Source organism: Prorops nasuta, unplaced genomic scaffold (assembly GCF_024137725.1).
Source record: "Prorops nasuta isolate Cenicafe-Biocafe unplaced genomic scaffold, Cenicafe_Pnas_1.2 PNAS00018, whole genome shotgun sequence".
NCBI lineage: Eukaryota > Metazoa > Arthropoda > Insecta > Hymenoptera > Bethylidae > Prorops > Prorops nasuta.
In genome coordinates, this window is record NW_027116815.1 from 5,082,282 (window position 1) to 5,104,672 (window position 22,391).

Sequence of the window (22,391 nt, forward strand, 5' to 3'; positions counted from 1 at the left end):
GTGTAGGGGGAGCTACATAATAATTTACCTCACATTCTTTTTATTGGAACCAGATGGAGCTACTGTACGAACCAGTGCAGTGACGTAAAATTTCCACACCTTCCATTCTTGCCAAGCAACGGGAAAAACACGCAACATATCAATCTTTCTTACCCATCGACTGATGCTTCAATCAACTCTCAACTTAATATTGAGATTCTTTTGATAGAATGCCTTGCTGGAGTGAAAGTTCAAAAACTTGAAAGATTGTCAAATTTGCTTTGTTATGGTACATTTTGTTCGTACGTTCCTGTGTTGCAACCCATGTAGTCAACACAACCAAATTGACGTAGGGCGCGTGTACACGGGCTGCACAAGCACCTCCGGAGATCGAAACCTCGTTATCACCGTGTACCTAAGGGAAAATTGGATTCGTTCCAAGAGAAATTGTAGAAGAGAAGGTTGACTCTTGTTATATCTCTTATCTAAGATACTTGGCGCATCGGGAATTATCGTATTAAGAGGATATGTGAAAAAGTATATGGAAAGAAAAAGTGGAGTGAGAAGGAGAGAGAAAATGTGTGTGTGCAAGAAAGGGAAAGGAAAGGATAGTTAAAGGTATATAAAAGAAGACTATACAAATTGGAAAAAAGTATTGAAAGGGTTTGTTTAATTGGTGGAGGATGTTGTGAGTGAGAGCAGCTGGGTGATAGGAGGTTAGAGAGGAGGAAGTTAAAAGAAGGAAAGATGGCTGCCGTTAAACATATGACAAAGAACGGCGGGCCGCCGTTGTCAGCAATCTCTCCGAGAAAGCAATCCTCTCAACAGTGCTAATCTCCTTTAGCCAAAGGCAAGGATCGTGACTGCGGAAGTCAGTGATCCTGTGACGGAAGGAGCCATGACTACGCGTGGAGAATGGGTTCGATCGCATCGGTGTTGCAGTGGCATTGCTCGGAGTGTGCTTTGATAAATCCAACCGAAAACGCAAAATGCGTCAGGTGCGGCCTGTCTCGCTTCAAGAGCGATCAGACTGCACGTCTCAAAGCTAACCTATCCGACAACTTTGGGAACGACTCGGACCAGGATTCCTCCTCTGAATCCACACCGCCAACACCACCTCCACGGCTCAATCTTAATAAACCTAACAATTCGGATCTAGCTCCAAGAGATTCGCCAAATTTATTATCCTGGTTAGGATCTGTCTCTTCTACGTAATCCTACGTTATTCTCTTTGTTACCTGAATTTGTCTTCTTCGTCTTGCTTGTTTTTGAATATTATCTCAGCTGGTAGTCTATTTGTTCAAAGCCTTCCTCTCTCTTCAAATAATTACTAGATAATCGTTGTTTTGTTTCCTTTTTGCTTACTCCTGGTATATTGTTTACTGTAATTGTTCTTTTTTAGTTAATGTTACAGTTAACTTCAATAGTGATACAAATTATTTATACTAATTTTTTTCAAAATTGTAGCTTAAATCATTAGTTTTATATCAATTACAGCTCTGAAAATATTCGATCATCTAATCAGCTTAAGAAGAATATTCATCATAGCTCCTGGAATGGAAGACCTTCGAATGGAAAAGAAATTAAGAGATCTTCATCCCTGCCTTCCCTAGTGACACATTGGACTTGCATTCGTTGTCTGTTAGAAAACAAATGCAGTTCTACACTGATTTGTGCAGCATGCAATGCTAACTCCACAATAGCACAGCTAGATGGAAAACAAATTGGTGCCAGAAAGAGCAGAAAGCTTTATACTCAAAAATTAAATCGTTTAAAGCAAGAATTAAGGACAAGGTCAACAATTAATGAAATACCTATGTTAGCTCGTATCTCAGATGCTGGTTCTAGTACAGTATATATTTCTACAAACGATAATAGGACCAATGTTAAAGGTATTAATATTCTTTGTCAAGTTTAGCTCCAATCACTAATTTATTTTATTTGCTAGGCATGGCACAGCTAACAAGTATAAGCCGTAACGATCGAACCCGGATCGATAGGGAAAACTGGACCCTGCCCCCAATCGAAACAATGAGTTCTTCATCACTTCCATACTCGGATAATGCAGATACCAGTCAAAGGTCGCCGAAAAGACACAGTCCTTCCATGTACGAGCGTGTCAAATCTAAAGTCAGTCGATCATTATCAAATGGCTCGGTTGTCCAGAAACTTTCCGATCATGTTATTCCAAGGCCAACCAGCTTGGTGGTATCGGAAGTACGCCAGGATAATGCTCTTTGGAGCTGCGACAATTGCACCTTAGATAATGCGCCAGGTCTAGAGCAATGCGAAGCATGCGAAGCTCCGAGAAGTCCTGCTCCTTGCAGCGGAGTCGTAATTAGCGTACCTGCATGGGAGCCACGAGCACTCTCATCAGCGGGTCCATTGCCTTATAGAAGATCATTTTCGGACGTTGATACAGTGACTAATATCAGTCAAAGAAAAAGTGTTAATCGAAGAAGTTTAAACGACGATGAGCCACCAGCTGTACCACCTCATTCTATTGGCTTCAATAGCAAACCAAAATACTCATATATTGGTCTGACTGATCCGGATGTACCACCACCATTACCAAAGAAACAGAACAGTAAATTTGGTTTAGTAGCAGCAAGGACTCACAGTGAGATCAGTGACGTTGGCAATGTAAGTCCTTTGAAACGAATGTGGACTTGTCGAAAATGTTCTTACGCATACAATCCTCTTTGGTCCGTTGGTTGCGACATTTGTGGATCGTCCAGATCACCACCTTCTCTAAATCAACCCAGTCTCATTACCGTCACGAAAGACGCCGCTCGCTATTCTGGTCATGTAGATTCTCCTATTGTTGTGTCGAGGGATAGTGTGAGATATATTCCTCAAAAATCTGCAACTCTGGCCACTGTAGAGTGCGATCTTGACGACCAATTAGATACACCTTTACCAGCATGGACCTGTAAAAAATGTACATTGTTAAACGCTTCTTCAAGAGCAACTTGCGAGGCCTGTGGTGGTTCCAAGCTCAAAAGTATAATGCACCTGGAAGATGCCACCTTGAGAAAAGGCGAAAGCTGGGTTTGTCCTTCGTGTACATTGAGAAATCCGCTTTCTGCGCAAATATGTAATGCCTGTAAGAGTTTAGCTGACTTCTTAGAAGTGCCCAAAGAATCCGGAGTTGTTGCACAACGCAGCCCTAGTCCGAGACTGTGCCCAACACCAATAACTTCTAAAGTAGCTACTCCAAGACACAGAAATTCCGTAAGGAAGAATGGCGCCCCTGCGATGAATGACAAGAGATACTCGAGATTTAAAGAATCGTCTCCCGCACAAGTAAGCTCTCTCATGTTACAACAATTTTTATAAACCTTCCTCTCTGATAAAATAACACGACTATTGTTTACAGTGGCAATGCAAACTTTGTACATATGCAAACAAGAGTACAAATGGGATTTGCGAAATGTGCCAAAGCTCAAAAATCCTTTCTCAAAAGCCAGGAGACAGGCCGAGACTTATCGAGCCTAGTACTAGTACTCTAACAATGCAACGACAGGAAAGTGTCGTTATGGAAAACTTGAGGCAAATCGAGGAACGAGAAGCCTTGGAAAAATGGGAACGTATAGTGAGATATTGCAAGGAGGTACTGGGCTTCTCTTTCACTTAATCTTAAAAATACTTTAAAAATAAGAATAATAATTTACTTGATTTTTTTCTAGACGAATGAGCCCTTCGTGGACGATTCTTTCCCACCAGCACCCAAATCACTTTATTACAATCCAGCGGATACAAAAGATAACCACGTTGTTCAATGGAGAAGACCACATCAAATCAATGTAGATTCTAGCGTCGACTCCAAACTGCCTTGGGCTGTTTTTCGAACGCCTCTGCCTTCTGATATATCGCAAGGAGTTTTAGGAAATTGCTGGCTTCTATCGGCATTGGCTGTTCTTGCCGAAAGTGACGAGTTAGTGAGAAGAGTACTCGTTATGAGGAAAACCTGTCCCGAAGGAGCGTATCAAGTCAGGCTGTGCAAAGATGGGAGATGGACAACAGTGTTGGTCGACGATTTGTTACCCTGTGATAAAAGAGGCCACTTAGTTTACTCTCAGGCGAAGAGAAAACAGCTTTGGGTACCGTTGATTGAAAAGGCGGTTGCTAAGATTCACGGCTGCTACGAAGCTCTAGTTTCAGGACGAGCGATAGAAGGACTGGCAACTTTAACGGGTGCTCCATGCGAAAGCGTGCCTCTGCAGCCCTCTGCCTTGCCAAGTGAAGATGAGCTTGATAAAGATTTAATATGGGCACAATTGTTATCGTCCAGGCAAGCTATGTTCCTCATGGGAGCTAGTTGTGGTGGAGGTAATATGAAAGTTGATGAGGAAGAGTATCAACGCAAAGGTCTCAGACCAAGGTAATTATTAATAAAACAATTTCTATTATTAGGAAAACATCTTTGAAAACATGATTTTAAACGCATACAATCATTTGCAGGCATGCGTATTCCGTTCTAGACGTACGAGACGTACAAGGTATAAGGTTATTAAGATTACGAAATCCTTGGGGTCACTACAGTTGGAAAGGTGACTGGTCTGATGACAGTCCTATCTGGACTCTTCAGCTAAGAGAGATGCTAATGCCGCACGGTGCTTCGGATGGTGTCTTTTGGATATCTTTCGACGATGTTCTAAAATATTTCGATTGCATTGACATTTGTAAAACGAGAGTTGGCTGGAGCGAAGTTAGATTACGTGGTACACTGCCACCTTTATCATCCCTTAGACATTTATCATGTGTATTGCTAACGGTTTTGGAACCAACTGAGACTGAGTTCACGTTGTTCCAAGAAGGTCAAAGGTTTGTTGAAAAAAATTAACAAAAGCTTTCTCCTGGTATTGATTGGTCTATAAATTATATTGTATGGTGCTTGCTTAGGAATTCTGAAAAATCTCAGAGGTCTCAACTGGATTTGTGTGTGGTCGTGTTTCGTACACGCTCTCCGGCAGCGCCAGAAGTAGGAAGACTAGTAGAGCATAGTAAACGTCAAGTGCGAGGTTTTGTTGGATGTCACAAAATGTTAGAAAGGGATCTATACATTGTCGTTTGCCTCGCGTTCAATCATTGGCATACAGGAATGGAAGATACATCCAGCTATCCCGAATATGTTCTTGCCATTCATAGTTCAAAAAGGCTATTAGTCGAACAAATTTCACCACCAGCGTTTGTTCTAGCCGATGCTATAATAAGCTTAACCTTAGCAAAGGGACAACGTCACGAAGTAAGAAGATAGTAATTACTTGTAATGAAATCTCAACAGTCTGAACGGTTTACTTCAAATATTCTTTCCAGGGTCGAGAGGGAATGACTGCATATTATTTAACTAAAGGCTGGGCAGGTTTGGTAGTAATGGTTGAAAATCGTCATGTGAATAAATGGATTCACGTAAAATGTGACTGCCATGAAAGTTATAATGTTGTATCCACAAGGGGGCAACTCAGAACTGCCGATAGCGTACCCCCACTCCATAGGTGAGTATTCTTTAAATGTGCTGTTTATAATAATTTAACAAGTAAATCTGATATTAATATGATTTTCTTGATTCAGGCAAGTCATTATAGTCTTAACACAATTGGAAGGTAGCGGTGGTTTTTCAATAGCACATCGACTAACGCATAGATTAGCAAACAGCGGAAATTTGCATGATTGGGGACCACCTGACATGCAACACTGTCCTCAAATCGATACTCAAGTCGAAGGCCTCCACAGTCCGCGTTTAATTACATGAAAGAAAAGTATCTGTTTCAATGAGTATCTTGGATCAAACTCGATGGTTATACTACAGGATATTATCATCGTCTTGGCGATGATTCAGAATCAAAGGAAAACGAGGTGATTTCAGTATTTAGTATGTCGTTGCGAAAGTCACTAATGTCTCTATGCTTTCCAATTAAAGATATTTCACGAAAGCTCTTACTATTTGTAATATGCTCAGCATTCTACATGCTACAATAATTAAGGGATAATGTGGAGAGACATGGAGAAAGAGAAGGGGTAGGGGTATGGGTTTCTCTATATTCTTTCAGTTAGAAAATTACCCGTACTCGATTTTGCATTCTGATGGTAATAGAGGTAAAGGGCAGTAAATTTACGCGAAGAAAATTAAAAGATGTTCGCTGATATCATTGGTCGATAATAAGAAGACTTAATAGAAAAACTAAATGTTTACGCAATGACGAGTTGAACACTTTGCTTGCTATATAAATAAATCAAATTATTTTCTCAACTTAACGTTTAAGCATTGTAAGAAGAGATAGTGCAGATTATATACAAAATAAAATGTAACGTAAAATGAACCTTTTACGAAAAAAAATACAAATGTGTAAGTACACATTGTTTTTGGAATTGTTTAAAACGTAGTGTGGTTACAGGATTTTTAAGTATTTCTACGTCTTATTATTAATCATATTCGTTCATTATATTTATCGAAAATACTCAAAACTAAGAGAAAATGCTCAGGCGTCGTCATGACTGGTTCATATAACGATTAATTTAAACACTGACCTAAATCAAGTTTTTTTCAAGTTCCAGTTTAGTTAACTTCGTTGCAATGAAAAAAAAGCTTTTGCTAGTAAAATGAGGGTAGCATTATGACTGCTATGGAACCAAAGATCTTGGAGATTGTCATTATCTTGACACGCTCACTGCCTTTCTACATAATATATTTGTAAATAAAATACTCTTTTATTAGATTTATTTTGTTATTATACTTCTCAAGCTAATATAATTATAAATATTTACTAAGACCCAGTTATAAAAGCTTTAGTTGTGACGATGCATTAATTTTCTTCTCTTTTAATTACGGCAGTTAGCGAGTTATTTTACTGTCAAATCATACGAAAAGATTGCAAAGTCACCTTCATTTGGTCTAATCTTTTATTAACCTACATTGCTCATAGAAAATAGTTTTAAGCGCCACGAATTTTATTGTAGGAAAAACAGATTGATATTAGGGTACTTGTATAATTTATTAATTAAAACTTTAGGCATCTATGGCGTTCGAAATATTTGATGTACAAACATTTTATTGAAAAGGAACATAAACTTTTTATATGCATTCTTACTCTTTAGCTATCTCCTTTTATGAGGAAAAGGTCCTCAAAATTTGTTTTGCTCTCTAAATTCTGTACATAGCGTTATATTTTGTGTTATTATTATTATTGCTCGTATCTTTTTTAATGTTATAATTCTATTACAATGTGATATAAGTTAGTAAAATTTGTACGATTTTCATTGGTATTTATCCATATTGATGAATGGAAAGCCTGCCTTGTTTAAAATATAGAACTTCTATCACAGCTTAGAATTTCCGTATTTCGTGTATTTTTAAATATTGTAGACTGCACTACATTTTTTTCTTATATTTTTTATGTGATCACTGCTCGTTGCTATAGTTGATTGGTACTGCGACAATATTCAGTGCCGTGATCGTCCATACTCTTTCATCATTGAATACAGTATGACCTTTAATTGGATAATTTACTTTTACGAATCATGTTTCAAAAAGCAAAAACAGAAAATCGTGCCCACGTGTTATAAGTCTATTTATCTTGTTCAAAGGGAATAAGGCAAGGTCTCTCTGAAGGATGTAACGCAAAATTGAAGATAAAAAGTTTCTATATTCTTAGCGATTGTACTGCACGTGAAAATATATTTTCATCAAAAGAAAAAATGTTTGATTTATGATTGTACTTGTGCCGAAGAGTCTTTAAAAATCACTTGTATATAGGAAATTGTCGAATCGTATAATTTGGCCTAACGATAAATTATCCATAAGTCATATTTAATTGTAGAATCGATATTTAAGTAAAGCGTTAAATAACTATAGCATGTGTAGATGGCTTTTGCCACTATTTTGTGTCAGAAATTTTAATTAAAGAAGCGTCTACCTAAGGAAATACGGTCTCAATGCGTACAAAAAGATTTCTTAATGGCGGCCTTTATTTATGGGAGAAAGAGATTTTAACAATTTCATAAGCACATTAGTTGCATATCCATAGAGTTGTTCAAAGATATTACTGTGTTTAATCATTTTTCTCTCATCTAGATCGTCTCAAAGAAAGCCTTTCTTATTAGAAAATTTCATGCACAAAGTAACAATCTCATAGTGGTCCATAACATTGGCATAAAATATTTGCTCTTTTTCTCAAAAAAAAAAAAAAGATATATTCTATTTTAAATATTGCATAAGTGAGTGAGAAAATAATTGTATAAAAATGTTTCCAATTTAGGGATCTGTACCTATTACTGGAGCAGTTGCCGGCGTGCAAGCGTTGTAGAATTTTTCCGCAGAATATAAGAGTGTGAAGATAATGGATCTGTTCTTTTTCGCAGCGCAACCAAAGTGGTGCAATTTTTAAAAATAAGACAAGCATATGTTTTCTCATTGCACTAGTACAGCAAAAAATAACAGACCCAGTGAAAGATAAAATATTAGTATGTTGCGAAAACCTCGTTCATGGTAAATAGTTGTTCGTGATTTTTGCAACATTCTACGTAGGAGAAAGATCGCACAATTAGACGCTCGCCTGGTACAGCTGTTGTGATAGAAACTGCACAACAATAAGAGCAAATAAATTGTATGTTTACATATTTTACCAATCTATCTCTGTGGATTTGAACGTCTTTAGAGAAAATATTAATTGTAAATAGGAAAAAGGAGAGGAGTACTCATTGTATAATTGAGATTAGGAATGGTATGACGAAAAGGATAGAGCTGTAAACCTCCTAAGTTTGCGTTGATTTATATTTCCATGCGCTTTAATGCTTAACGTTCATCTGTAAAACAGAATGGAAAACGTAACATTTGTGGTTTGCGAAACTAGAGATGCTATTCCAAGCAAATAGGCCAGAAGTTGTGAAATATATGAAACGTTGATACATTACGCATGGCGGTGTAAATTTTCAAATAAGCTGTAGAAGTTTAAGAATTATCAAAGTTACCGTTCGCATTTTACTAATCCCGTCAGTAGGGGAAATCAAAAAATAAACTGTTTGTATAAAGCTCTACGAATTTCTACCGGTTGGACGTATTAAAAAAATTTGTAAAATCTAAAATTGTGAAAAATTGAAAATCATTTAGCTGAGTCATCTAATTACTGATATGATTTACCATTTATTTTAGTGGTATTGTTATTCTATAGGTCCAATGAAATGTTTAGAAATAATCGCGTGCCGTTGTTAACAAGGCGCGAACATTCTTTGTCTACCGAGCGGAAAATGTAAGGAAAAACGGTGTGTCTCATATTGTAATTTGTGATTTACCATAATGTAAATCGTATATCGTCGTTTTATAGTCACTGAAGAGCGGCTTTTGGTCTATAACTGGCAGTACCAGGAGTCTTTTTTTTTTTTTTTTTTTTTTAATTACGCACGAGCGTTCCCTTCTTCAATTGCACGGACATTCGACGCAAAATTGCATCTTCGTTATTATCTAATACTTCTAAGATAATCAATAGTAATATCGATTGCTCGTGCAATGAAATCGTACAATTCATCTCGTACAATAATGATCGTGTGCGATTCAAGTAAAATGGGCTTGTATCGATGTTAATATCAAGATTAATAGCGTTTTACCGATGCGAGTTAAAGGAGTTTAACACGATGTGTTATTTAAAAACAAAAAAGGAAGAGAAAGACAAAATTTGTAGACAAATTTGGCTAGTCTTATTTAGCGCGCGACTGTGATCACTTAGAAACGCCTATATGTACGAGAACCCGAACCAGCAATCAACATTGTGATAGTCTTGTAATACTGATCTGTTGTAATTCTTTGAAATACTCTCATTTCATACTGATAAAATGGATTATATTGGAACATCGTCATAAAATAAATTTTAACAATATATACATACATATATACACGTATACATACATGCTTATGCATGATATAACACTTCGTAAGCATGTATATATACATCTGTGTAACATCTGTAAAAAGAAAATAATATTGTGTTGTCCCCTGATTTGTATCATGTAGGCACATTTAATAATAAATCGAAATATTATATAAATTCTAGTATTTGACTTTATTTAATAAGTTATAATAAGTCAAAATCCAATAATGAAACCGAAGATATCTTTTCCATTGCAAATCTTCATTTCAACAATTGTAATTTATTGTCTAATCTTCATAAAATACGTACTACAATCGTAGGCATTATCCTTAAAATAAGTCCCTTTTAAAAAGTACAGCTTGTACGATTTTAACTATACTGAGACACTGAACTGAGATTGTAATGAAAATGTTTGCAAATGGAAAAAGTCCAATTTGATACAAAAACGTTTTTGGGATATTCAATTATAGGCAGACGTTGTAGATCATTCATTATTATTATTTCAATCGGTTTCCACATTTTTATATTGTAAAATTTTTAACTAATTCCAAGTGCCCGAAAACCCTATTTCGAATTTAAAAATTCATCCACGGATTCGCGAGATAGTGCATTTTTTATTAAACATACTCTTCGGGCTCACTGTTTTATTTCAAAGGAAGTTAGTATTTTCAGATTCAAAATAAATTTTGGCCATTTGGACGCCTATATAAAATATTGTTCTATTGATTAAATATTCACTAAATCCAACAAACCCAAAAACTGAGGTCCTATGAGAAATTAAAGGCCACGACAAAAGAAACGGTGTACCGATTCAACGCCACTAAAACAATCATAAAATCTTTTACAATGGTTTTATCCATACATAAATAATTAGCCAAAATCGTATACGTGCATTTACACATAGTACTTAGTCACCAAATCAACACCGCTGCGTGTATTGTGGCGTATTACTAACACTGTACAATTAACATGAGTCTTATTTCAATAATTTTAAAATGTAGAAGACGCAGGTAAAGAAGCGTTGTAAATAGAAACGAAATCTTGGCTATGGATTGCAGCGTAAGTTAGCTAAGATCTACAAACATCAAGTTACGGATAACTATCTCTCAGAAGAATCACTTTTCTGACTTGACTGTAATATCGCTGTCATAACTCACACAAGATGACAAAGGAATAAACCAATTTTTTATAGCCTAATAATCTTTATTTTTTAATGAAAATATTATACCACTCTATATTAATTTCAACGCATGTATACTTTGCAGAGTAAAAAATGACAACATCACAATTCCGTTCCTGACATTCCAATTTCAAAGGCCTAACTTTCAATTACAATGACAATTACATAATTACTGTTTTGATATAAATAATAATTTTTTATATAGGCACATATTATTATGTACAGGCAGTACTTGCGCATTGTACTTTTTTAAAAATTCATTTATTGTCCATAGGTACGGTCGCAAAATTGTACAATACTACAACTTCTGTTTTAAACAATTATATATATATATATTTATATATTCATTTAGAAAAATATTCTTTTTTCATTCTCTCTCTCTCTCTCTCTCTCTCTCTCTCTCTCTCTCTCTCTCTCTCTCTCTCCCTCAGATGACTGATGAAAAATATGATCTTTGTAAGTACTATACTATATTTGTGTATTATCTCTCGAGCATATTAAAGCCAGTACAGTCTGTGATTAAAAATATAATCACTTTCTGCGAACACATTTTATTACTCTAATGTCCGGTTGCTCCTTTTTTATTTCTGAATATACACGTTCCTTTCAAACAAGTAAAACACATATCAGAACATACGCGATATTTTACGTATCTGACGATATTCGGGTTTATTGATTTTAAGGTAAAACTAATTTTTGTATAACTGTACTCTCTAAGACTATACAAAGTTTAAACACCAAAATAGTAGTTATTCTGCTGATTGATAATTATACTATAAACATCTGTTTTGTTGCAATTTAAATAATTTCAGAAAATTCTTTCTGGAAGGATCGAGTATAAAGTGTTAACAGTTATTGTGTACAGATCTGCATATAATAAACGTTATAGCTAGTAATATATGTATAATTACAATTAACAATACAAACTGAAATGTACATTTCATTAAGTAAAGACATATACAGTTATTAACTTGTTTTAAACTATATTAAGTAAATATGCTTCTCACAAAAGGCTGTTGCCTTTTTATCTCCTTTTAAAACTAACTAAACGTCAAATTTACCAGCTATTAAACTATAAAATTTGTTATTAAAGATTATGTCAATCTTTTTCTGTTTCCAAAAAAAGACTTAACGTAGCATTTATCATTTTACAAGAAATGATTAATTTTTATGAATTACTATTTTATTATATCTAACTCAAGTCTTCTGCCTAATTATTATGAATTTAGTGTGTAGCATCCAATTTGTAGAAATAATTAACTATAAATCGATTCTTTGTTTTAAAGAAGTTAATTGAAACTGGACTATTTCCAACAATAACAATCATTTTTTCTAAGTTAAGAAAATAACTCGATGACTGATACATCTGTATCTTTAAAGCATTATCTAATTTTAGTGTTAATAAAGTTCTTATAGTTTAACTTTCTGCCTAATAAACATTAAGAACTAGAATATATGAAACAATGTAACCCGTACGTGTACAAATTGAAAACTGCAAGTTAAAGATAACTTGCAAAAATATATTGTAAGTTTAAAAGAAAATTAAAAATCCTTTTCAGATAATAATGCATAAGAGCTTGCTAATGAAACGCAAGAAGTTTACAATTACCTCATTGGTCAACATGATACGACCATCAATGGTCGGAAAAATATTGAATTTTTAAAAAATACAATTTCTTTGCTAAAAATAAATTACACAAGTATATTGCCTCAGTGTTATTTTGTTAAATCACCACTTATATAAAACTTTTCCAGTTATAATTAAAATTTGGAATAAATAAATGGACGTATATTGTTTAAATGTCAATTTCTTGACAAATAAAATTTAAATACTCTGCATTTGAATACTTTTTAGTATTTTTAATATTACCTACGCTTATAGATTCACTAATAGGGTATAATAAAAAGCCAAAGCTTAGAAGTTTTCACTCTGATTGGTCAAGGACTAATTAAATTTCTGTCAATCGATTAATTTTAAGTTGAAGATATATTCCTCCTATTTTTCCTTGGGGAAAATATGAGACGCAATGTTTATTCGACAGATAACAAATAAAAGAAGTTTAAGATTACCGAATTACAAAGGTAGATAATTATTTTCATCGTAAGTGCACCAAAAAATACCTCACGATTACTGGAAAAGCTTCATAAAACAGTTAAATTTTTTTTAAGAAACTCGTATTTACATAGAAAAATATAGATGAAAGATATACGACCTATACTACGTATCACGTCTTTAGGTCACGACTTACATTGCACTAACAGTAATCGTCACCCCATGTGACTCTCTGGCTCAGCTTTACAGTCTTGCATGGTAAGAATGTAAGGCACTACGCTTGCTACGCTGACCCTACCAATGAGACCTGCGAAAAAAAGGTCTTCTAATACACGAGGGTTGATAGAGCGAAGAGGAGCAAGCCTCAAGAGAAGACGAGGTAATCTGTCCGACCCCACACGTTGTTGAAGCTCAGTCCACGCAGCTTCTTGCAAAACTTCCACCTTCTTACGCCAAACTCCCGCTAATACATTATCTAAAATAAATATTTATGAAATTAAAGAGTTACCCTTTATATCGATTTACTGTGTCTAGTGTTTCAGGGATTGAATTGCATTACCCTGGAAAAACTCACCTGAACTGAAGAGGGTTAGAGCTTTAAGATACGCATATTCCACGGCATCCACTTGCAGCTTATGAAGCGAACTGACACAATCTTGTAATCTACATATATGTTCCGTAATGGATTTTAGCTTACTCGCTGTAATTTTTTCTTGTGCGATATTTGCTTGCAAATGATTAATTATCGACGTTAAAATACTGGGAAGTGACAAAGTGTAAGCACACTGTGCAAGGCCTAAAGTAAATAGCTGGCCCCATGAACTACGAACCAACGTTGTTTGTATCTCGGATCTAAAAGCAAACTTTTTCAAATTAGCTTTTACTGTTAACTAAAAGTTTATAAATAATCTAACTAAAAAATATCTTACGGTAGCGCCTGAAACGCAGGAATCCCTCTTGCCCAATGTACCGATAAGAATAATAATCTTGCAGCACTTTCACAAATATAATGTATAGACAAGTACGCAGGAGCTGGACTTGGAGCCCTTAACTCGAACAACGTGTGTCGTTCAGATATTAATTGGCCAGTCCATTCTTCTTCAGGCTCACTGGATCCATTAACGCTCTGAAAGTGATAAGAGATGTAAAATGTCTCATTTTCTTCTTATTTTGAGGAAACACGCTTCATGAATTATTTTTATTAGATCTTACATCTCCAATGAGCTTCGCCATACTGTCCAAAGCATGAGAGATGAGTAATCTTTCTCGTGCCAGCGTCAGAGCATCGCTAAGATCACTGTCACTACTATGATCCTCCATGCTTGGGCTTTCAGGTTGTTCCCAACTCGACGGTATCTCCGATACTGGTTGCTGGGGTTCCGGCTTCACTCTAGGACTCCGACTGCTAACTTTTCCACCCGTTGAGTCTCCAAGAACGGGTTTTCGCTCATGCTGTACAGCTGCAACACCCAAAGCTTGCTTATGTTTATTATATCCTACTAATTGATAATCATGCAAGAAACCAGTGAACTTTTTGTTAATTGTACGTCAAAGCTAATCAACTTACAGTCACTTCTCATGCCCATTGCTAGACATTTTTGTAGTCTACAGTATTGGCAGCGATTTCGATGGTGCTTCGTGACTTCACAGCTTTTGCTACCTCTGCACTGGTAGCCTAATTGTTTTCGAATACTGCGCTTAAAGAAACCTTTGCAACCTTCACAGCTAATAGCTCCGTAATGCCTGCCGCTCGCTCTATCGCCACACACCACACACAGTTCTAACGACAGACCTAAACCCAGCGAGCCCCGTACATCCCTTACTAGTTTCACCTAAAATTATAAAAACAGTCACTTTTATTACTCTTCTCTGTTGAAATAGAAGAAATGCATATAGAAGCTTTACTTTACCTCTACGTCCGCATTGCTGAGGTGTTCAATTCCCGAATGCAGGTGAACCATTCCTGGATGATGTCCCAAAGAACGAAAATCTCTACTCGTCTTCTCGTCGTCCACGTGATTATTTTGGTCTCTTTCTAAATTTCTCTGAAATAAAAAAAATACCAGTGCATTATTAATTTAAAGCATTAAGTATTTTTCGCAAGTTTTTCCAGCGCTGAATTAATCGAAATTACAAAACAAACACTAGAAATTTTACCATTGCGTGATGCCCCAAACTGTGAATACTCATTGTAAGTTTTTGATCTATTTTATTGTCCTCACCTCGATCATTTTGATCGACTTCCATTTGCCTCTGTAAAGTTCAAGATTAAATTACCAAAAGATCCGATAAACTAAAAAAATCTTTAGCTGAGATTTGACGAATTTTACAAACCTCTGAACTAGTATCTGTAGTATCTGAGCTATGATGATGAGATAGATTGCGAAAATCCATGACAACCTTTTGTTCCTCGATATCACTCAAATTTTCATCGCGTTGCTCTCGCTGATCCATTTCTCTCTGCAAGAAGAAATCCAGTTAATTTCAACGAACTGCTTTCCAATATGCGGTAATCCATGAATTACATCAAGGAATTTATGGACTTCCATTAGAATTTTTCAGATCTATCAATCGTCCAATACCCAACGGTTTTGTATATTTAATAAAAGAGAATTCACGTTAAAATAGGTAATAAACACGAAATATTTTAATACAGTGTTTTCATTGTTTAAAGCGACAAAATGAAGTTAGGGGACACTGTTGGGTTTAATGAAACAATGGATGATCCATAAGTCATCGAAAGGTCCGACCCATCGTTAAAAATGAAACTGGAGCACCGTACTCGTGGCCGTTTGTCGTAATATTGCTCTACCATTTTAAGAAGTGAAAGAGATGGATCTAAGCCGAGTTCCTCGCTTCGTAGATATCTGTGTAGAAGGGGTTGCATGGTGGGGAGGCGTGCCGATACAGCATTATGCTCACCTAGCGCTACATAATCCCTTCAGACCACTTAGATATTGTCATAAAACACGAGTGATCCATTTCCATACAGCCGTCACCTAACTCGTTCACTATCGCTCCAGTAAAGTACCTTCAGTCTCGGTACCCTACCCACCTAATCCCACTCTCTACAATTTTACATTCAACCTATTCTCTACAAATTAAGTCTTTCCTCACATTGCACATAAATAAACAAACGTATTGATTCCTCAAGACCACTCGAATACCCCAAAATTAGGAGTCTGTGTACGTGCGATTAAATTTTATATATCAGTCACCAAACTCAACCACAATCACATCAGTAAAGTACTAACTTATCTCGGTACCCGGCTCAAGCGAATCCGCTTCAAATCTTACAGTACCCTAACCCCTTTTTATCCCTACTTTATCTTGAATATCGAATTATATCTTCCGATAAATTTAATCTTAAATTTAACCGGTACACAGCTATACGAGCCATTGTTGTTAAAATAAAATTAAATGTGATGATAGAGAGACAGAGATGAACACAGGCGAAAGAATAGTGGGAAAAATGAAATATGATTAAAAAGGAATTCATGGCTACCTTTGAGTTGGAGTGTCGATTTTGCACAGTTCATAGTTATCGATAGGAGAAATATCAAGCAGCAGACAATTCACGTACAATATTCTACTTCCGGTCCGAAGGAAAGTTTTAAGAAGTTGAAGGAGGGAAATAAAGAGAGATGGAAGAGGTGAAATATTGGTTGAATTTTCGTGGACGAGATGGCGTAACGAAGGAAAGAGAGAGAGAGAGAGAGAGAACCGAGAACTTCTTGGGCGAATGCAGGTAAAGCGAGTAAAGCAGGCACAGGGGCCAGGAACGGGCGAGTACTGGCAGCAGGTTGGCAGGTCACTCTTGAAGGTAGTGGCAAAAGGAGCGAGAGACCAGGTGCATTCCCTCCCCTGGTTTCCCCCTTTCTACTTGAAGCCAATCCGTGTCCTGAACGAGAGGAACTCCTGCGGGAGGCCCCCACGACGGCGCCCTCGTTCTAGGTTATGTCACGTAACATACGCCCGCGGTCTCTGTGACTTATCGGCCGAGCCCACTCGAGGTCACTAATTCATTCCAATCTCTCTCATGCGCAAATCTCTGCTGTTAAAAACTTATCTTCCCCTCCGCCCCTCACCACTTTCTGACTCTTTTTCGTTCTCTCTAATACTCCTCTCATATAAAGAAATGTACATACAGACATTTATGAAAACACTAATACCAATAACACTTGTAAAAAGCACTCCTAGCCATATTTTTCACTGGCACTACACGAAACGCGTAATTTTCACTATTACGAAATTTTGTTAGGTTATGCAGGTTTTGTTCAGTATGGATTATCGGGATGGTGTGTATAATGTATAGTATAATGTATAGGTATAGACGTATGTATATAAATTTGGATGGGTAAAAACTGAACTGGCGTCTCTAGTTTCGTGGCTTTCAGGCTTGGCCGCAGGTGAACGCAGGTAGGCCGCTTTCCGTACTGGCAGGTTGGCAGGTCACTCTCTTGTAACGCCAAGGTGCACACAGCTGCATTCTCGGCCCGTTTGCCTGCTTTCCTCCTCGAAGCAGAGCGCGAGCTCAATTTTTCACAACTCCTCAGGGACCGTCATGGCCTCGCGACACGCTTTACAGGTTATGTCACCTGATCTACCCGAATTTTCCAGCTTTTTATTCTACGAGTATCAAAACTGTCATCCATATTACGCAAATTATTCTTAACATAATTCGCTTCTGTAACTACGTTGACGACTTCTTATTGAAATAGCTATATTTGAAAAAGTTTGAAACTTTAGGCAATGTGCAACTGCACTTCTCTGAGAGGTGTTCTCCCACAGTGCGACTAAACGAAATATGAAATTTAGGAGAATAATCATTTTTTCTTGTTGATTTATAGCTTCCTCAGTGATAAATAATCTCTTTGATGAGGGCGCATTTCAAAGACATCTGTATGCAAATGAACTTTTATAAAATAATTCTGGTCTGTAAGGAATCAGATGAACTTTCAGTTCAATTGTGAAATGTAAAAATGAATTTGCGAAAGACTAGAGTAATCGTGTTGGAATTTCAGGATTCATGTTTTCTTCTTTCTCTTTTTCAACCTTTAGAGCGATCAATTTGAACGAAATGATTCTTGGAAATACGACACGAGCGCAGAACAGTCATTGGAGAGTAATTATGTCCGTTCGGCCGGTCTCCGCAGGTAAAGGTCGTTCGTGGGTCCGAAGGTCATCTCCTTCCTACTCTCCTCCTCTTCAGAACAGATTTATCTCTACTCCGCTAAACGCATCTCATTGCATTAGGAATCGAAGGCACAACGAGAAAAATACGCACACTGATAGCACACACAAATAGCGTCTGCATGAAAACCACGCGAAACAATAAATTCTTCCATCCGATACGGGTGAGCAATTATTACGAACATCTACGAATAAATCCGAGAAGTTTGTTCAGTCATTCGAAATTCATCGGGAAAAATACAATTTTTAGAAGGCGACAATGCTTTTCTCTGATTCTCAGGGCGAACCGACTGGCAAATATTTAGCCGCGGCTACAGCAAAACAAGGAGAGATCCTCTCGAACGCGATAAATAAGGAGGCTATTGGGGATTGGAATTGACATTTAAGCGCGCAGCGGCAAAAACGGAAAAAATTCCCTCGTTCACTGGCAAGAACAATGCAGTGCACCACGCAAAAGATTCCACAACGCACTTGACGTCGTGTCAAGGTACGAATAAATCAGCAATAACATCGCGACCTAATATTTCCCTTTGAGAGGAGTTCGAACAATACACTTTTTTGCCAGGTCTACAAAAGAAATTTACTGGTACTAAATCTTAGTAAACATCATTTTTCAAATTCGATGCTCCGGAAAAGTCAGTATCGAGAGGAAATCAAAAGATTTAGTGGCAATTGCCAAATAGAGGGGAACAAAAATAAAAGAAAGGAGGTCGAAATGTTGAGAACGGGGCGTGAACGTACATGAATGTGGGCGAGGAGCTTAGTCGTGGATTTTCCGTGTCGGTTTTTTACGAGGAAAGAGTCAAGGTGGGCGAGAATTGTTTAAAAATTGAGAAAAACTTCGATGAGACTTACCTTGGTGACCAATAGCGATGAGTGATTTGACCACGCGTCACTTGGACAGTTCATAGCAGTTTCGAGGCTTCGTCAACCATCCGTGGGTTAGAGTTCATAACCTCTTCTAACCTTTATTTTACCTTTCCTTCAGCCTTCCCTACCCCTTCCCCACCCCTCCACGCCCAGCCTTAGCCCCACTGCTCGCTTTTTTACACACTCGGCATTGCAGCAGCCGCCATCCACAACATATCCAATGGCATCGATAAACTAACAAACACAGATACACCGACAGATCTCTTATTCTTGTTCTCTCCTGCGCCATTACCGCCATTACCTGAAAACTGGCGACACTGGCGACCACTCGCGCTCAAATCTTTTAACCAAACCGGAAGTTCTGACATTGTATTTCAAGTTACGCAGTTACGCACTCCTCCTCAGTCCGCTTAAATTAACTGTTTCCACTGAGGTCTGAGATAGATTTGCTGCTGTACATTTTATCCATTTAAAGCGTAGAAACGATAAAATTACAAATGCGAAGACTTAATTTCCTATGTTATTTTACTATTTCTGGCAAATCTTTACCTACAAAATAGTGCTGGAAACTCCGCCATATTGAAAATTCCTCACTCCATCATTCAAATTTAAATATTTAGAATCGTTACAATAAAACAGATTTTTTATACACGCATATTCAATAAACTAAAAAAATTTATTTAAAACGTTTATTTATTTATTAAAACAGCAATTCTTCTTCACCTCATAACAATGAATTAATTCAATTATAAAACGATATGTGCTAATATTGCCATCCACTATAAAAAGTGTAATATTACAGAATTAATTAAGTTTAGCGTCGATTATCAAAAGATAAGCATTGGAGCCTTACAAATTATCATGACTGCAGGATAGCTATCAAAAACAAAATATAAAAATTATATTTAAAAGGAGATAAGAGAAAATCTTGGTGAATCATCCCACTTCCCATATATACTATAGACGCATAAAACCGATTCTCATCTACTACAATTATCAACGAAATATAATTTTTCGTTTCACTTCCATAATTATCACTATAATTAATTTTTACACTGCCAAATACACTGACCTTTCGCAATAAGGTCCCTGAATATCGAATGTCGTTTAAAATACAATAAATCATACATTTATGTAGCTTGATACAAGATAAAAAGTCTTCATTGAGCAATATCAAGTAGAAAAATTGTGTCTTCAAAGATAAAATGATTACAGCCTGACCATGACTCTTACAATGCATTCGTATTAATCTAATCTTCTTTGTCTTTTTGCCAAATGGTTTTTATCAGTGTATAATTCATAGCCAGGCTATATGTGAAAGTAATTTTTCATTCTTGATTAAAATACAATGAAGGATTAACATTTTTTATAAATGTGGAAAAATTAAGAATACAGATCTTCCCAAACAGTTTTTAAAAGTGCAACGGCAATGTATGTCATGTCTTGCATTATTCTTTTTATGAACACTTTGATATTCTTAAGCATGAAGTAGTAAAAATAAATTGAAAGGATAAATCTTGAATATCCTTGCTTTACCTATACTAAATACCCACTATGTGCAATTGCTGAAATCCTAATTGCTTACCTGACATAAAACAGTGTCAACAATGTATATGTACAGGTATTAAACGACTACATATACTTTAGCTTTACCCATCTGAAGCTATTCTCTTTTAATCCAAATTTAAATTATTAAAATACTAGTGAAAATTATAGACATGAAAAATAATGTTCAGCCTCTCACTGCATCTTGCATAATACAAAAGATGCTTAGAAAATTATTTTAGCTTACATCCTATAATTTGCCAAACTTTCACATTAAAGACTGAAAGCACCGTCAAAACCTTATATACAATATCGTTTTAGCATGATTGTTTTGTTTCAGATCAACAGGTACTACTATTTCCTTGCGTTAAATTCACACGCTTGGTCGATGATGGATATGAAGATGATAAAACATATATTAACAGTTATATGAAATTTAGTTTATATCACTGACACAAGTATCAAATACTTGTATTTTTGAAAAATTAAAATTAAAACTTTGAGATAAATAAAATAAAATAAAAATAAATTTCTACTCTTTCTCTATCACCAGACTACTTACTTAAAGAATAAATTCGACTAATCATTAATGGCCAAATGTTTCTTGGCTTGCAAAAAGAATATAAAGATATCCATCTTCGTCCTTCTCCTGCTGATAGAGCTGAGCTAAAGTCATGCTTCCACTGGCCATGCATCTTTGGTTCACAAGTAAAAAGATAGCTTGGTTTGGGTGAAGCTGGAGCTTGAGCCTATTTTAATAAATATGATTACTGATATGCAATTCAATTATGGAAAAATTTGGTAAGTTAAAGACATTAAAGGTTCCTTACCTAATGATTCTTGTAAGTTCTGCTACACTTAGGAAATCTGGCACAAGGAATTTGATTTTTCCCATAATTGGCAAGTACTTTTCACCAGTATATCGTTCAACGATTATGGGAATCCGATCAGGATACTTTTCTCTGACAGCATTAACTTCAGCCACACGCATTGCTGACAATCAAAACAAGTAGTCAGAAAGAAACATAATGCCTCAGTTGAAAATTTGTCAATTAGGGCAGAGAAAAGTGGGCGAGCATCCAAGGGTTGCATCGCGCTTTTTTGTTTACATTATTATCATTGCCCTTTAAACAGATAATAAGAACGTCGTTTTCTGTGTTTCAGAGTACTCACCAAATGGCCGTTTCTCCTTGTAACGTTTTGGTAATCTGTTCATTTTTTTAAATATTTTTTCACTTATTAAGAAATACTAGAGCATACGCTACGCTACCAGCTAGTATGCAGCAATAATACCAACAAAGTAAGAGTAGGCTGCTTTGGGTGAAAATAAGACGCCAGCGCAAACTCATGAACTCATCGGGAATTAAGGTAAGGTTAGGTCCTGGTTAAATACACAAAACAGAAACAAGAAACATATGTTCGCTTTGACCGGGGAGTGCTGCCATCTGCTTCATGCAACCTAACCTAACCTCTACTTATGTTTGTATCTAAGCGACATTTAACCTCCCCCACCCCTATAATACGAAGTAACCGCTACGAACTAAAAAACCAGCAGAGTGAAGATTGTTGTTTGTAACGTCAAAAAAAGGCATTGTTGCCCAATAATCGAAACAAACACTTAAAAAATTTAAGAAGGTCTCAATAACTCGTTTTAATTGGAGGTAAATGATTCTACAATGGGTATTTGAATTTTTTATAGGATGAATTG

General features: G+C 36.3%; 3 protein-coding genes and 1 long non-coding RNA gene across 4 annotated transcripts; 2 read left to right on the forward strand and 2 right to left on the reverse strand.

Annotated features, from left to right (window-relative positions):
• Window positions 1-338: 338 nt before the first annotated feature.
• On the forward strand, window positions 339-11,268 carry LOC136780257 (calpain-D-like). The gene is made up of 9 exons (XM_066738511.1): window positions 339-1,169; window positions 1,477-1,871; window positions 1,928-3,285; window positions 3,359-3,592; window positions 3,669-4,363; window positions 4,444-4,806; window positions 4,885-5,227; window positions 5,299-5,477; window positions 5,554-11,268. The coding sequence occupies exons 1-9, from the start codon at window positions 895-897 to the stop codon at window positions 5,732-5,734; spliced, it is 4,023 nt and encodes a 1,340-aa protein (XP_066594608.1). The 5' UTR covers window positions 339-894; the 3' UTR covers window positions 5,735-11,268.
• A 137-nt stretch (window positions 11,269-11,405) lies between these two features.
• On the reverse strand, window positions 11,406-19,764 carry LOC136780258 (orphan steroid hormone receptor 2-like). The gene is made up of 9 exons (XM_066738512.1): window positions 19,124-19,764; window positions 15,410-15,535; window positions 15,233-15,328; window positions 14,986-15,120; window positions 14,643-14,907; window positions 14,288-14,550; window positions 14,005-14,201; window positions 13,650-13,927; window positions 11,406-13,550 (listed from the first exon to the last, which is right to left on the reverse strand). Exons 1-9 carry the CDS (start codon window positions 19,175-19,177, stop codon window positions 13,291-13,293), a joined length of 1,674 nt encoding a protein of 557 aa, XP_066594609.1. The 5' UTR covers window positions 19,178-19,764; the 3' UTR covers window positions 11,406-13,290.
• Window positions 16,587-21,123, forward strand: LOC136780260 (uncharacterized). The gene is made up of 4 exons (XR_010823739.1): window positions 16,587-17,663; window positions 18,137-18,432; window positions 18,549-18,755; window positions 21,024-21,123. It is a non-coding gene; the product is annotated as an uncharacterized lncRNA (long non-coding RNA).
• Window positions 19,814-22,099, reverse strand: LOC136780259 (microtubule-associated proteins 1A/1B light chain 3A-like). The gene is made up of 3 exons (XM_066738513.1): window positions 21,857-22,099; window positions 21,514-21,676; window positions 19,814-21,432 (listed from the first exon to the last, which is right to left on the reverse strand). The coding sequence occupies exons 1-3, from the start codon at window positions 21,897-21,899 to the stop codon at window positions 21,270-21,272; spliced, it is 369 nt and encodes a 122-aa protein (XP_066594610.1). The 5' UTR covers window positions 21,900-22,099; the 3' UTR covers window positions 19,814-21,269.
• Between the last annotated feature and the right edge of the window lie 292 nt (window positions 22,100-22,391).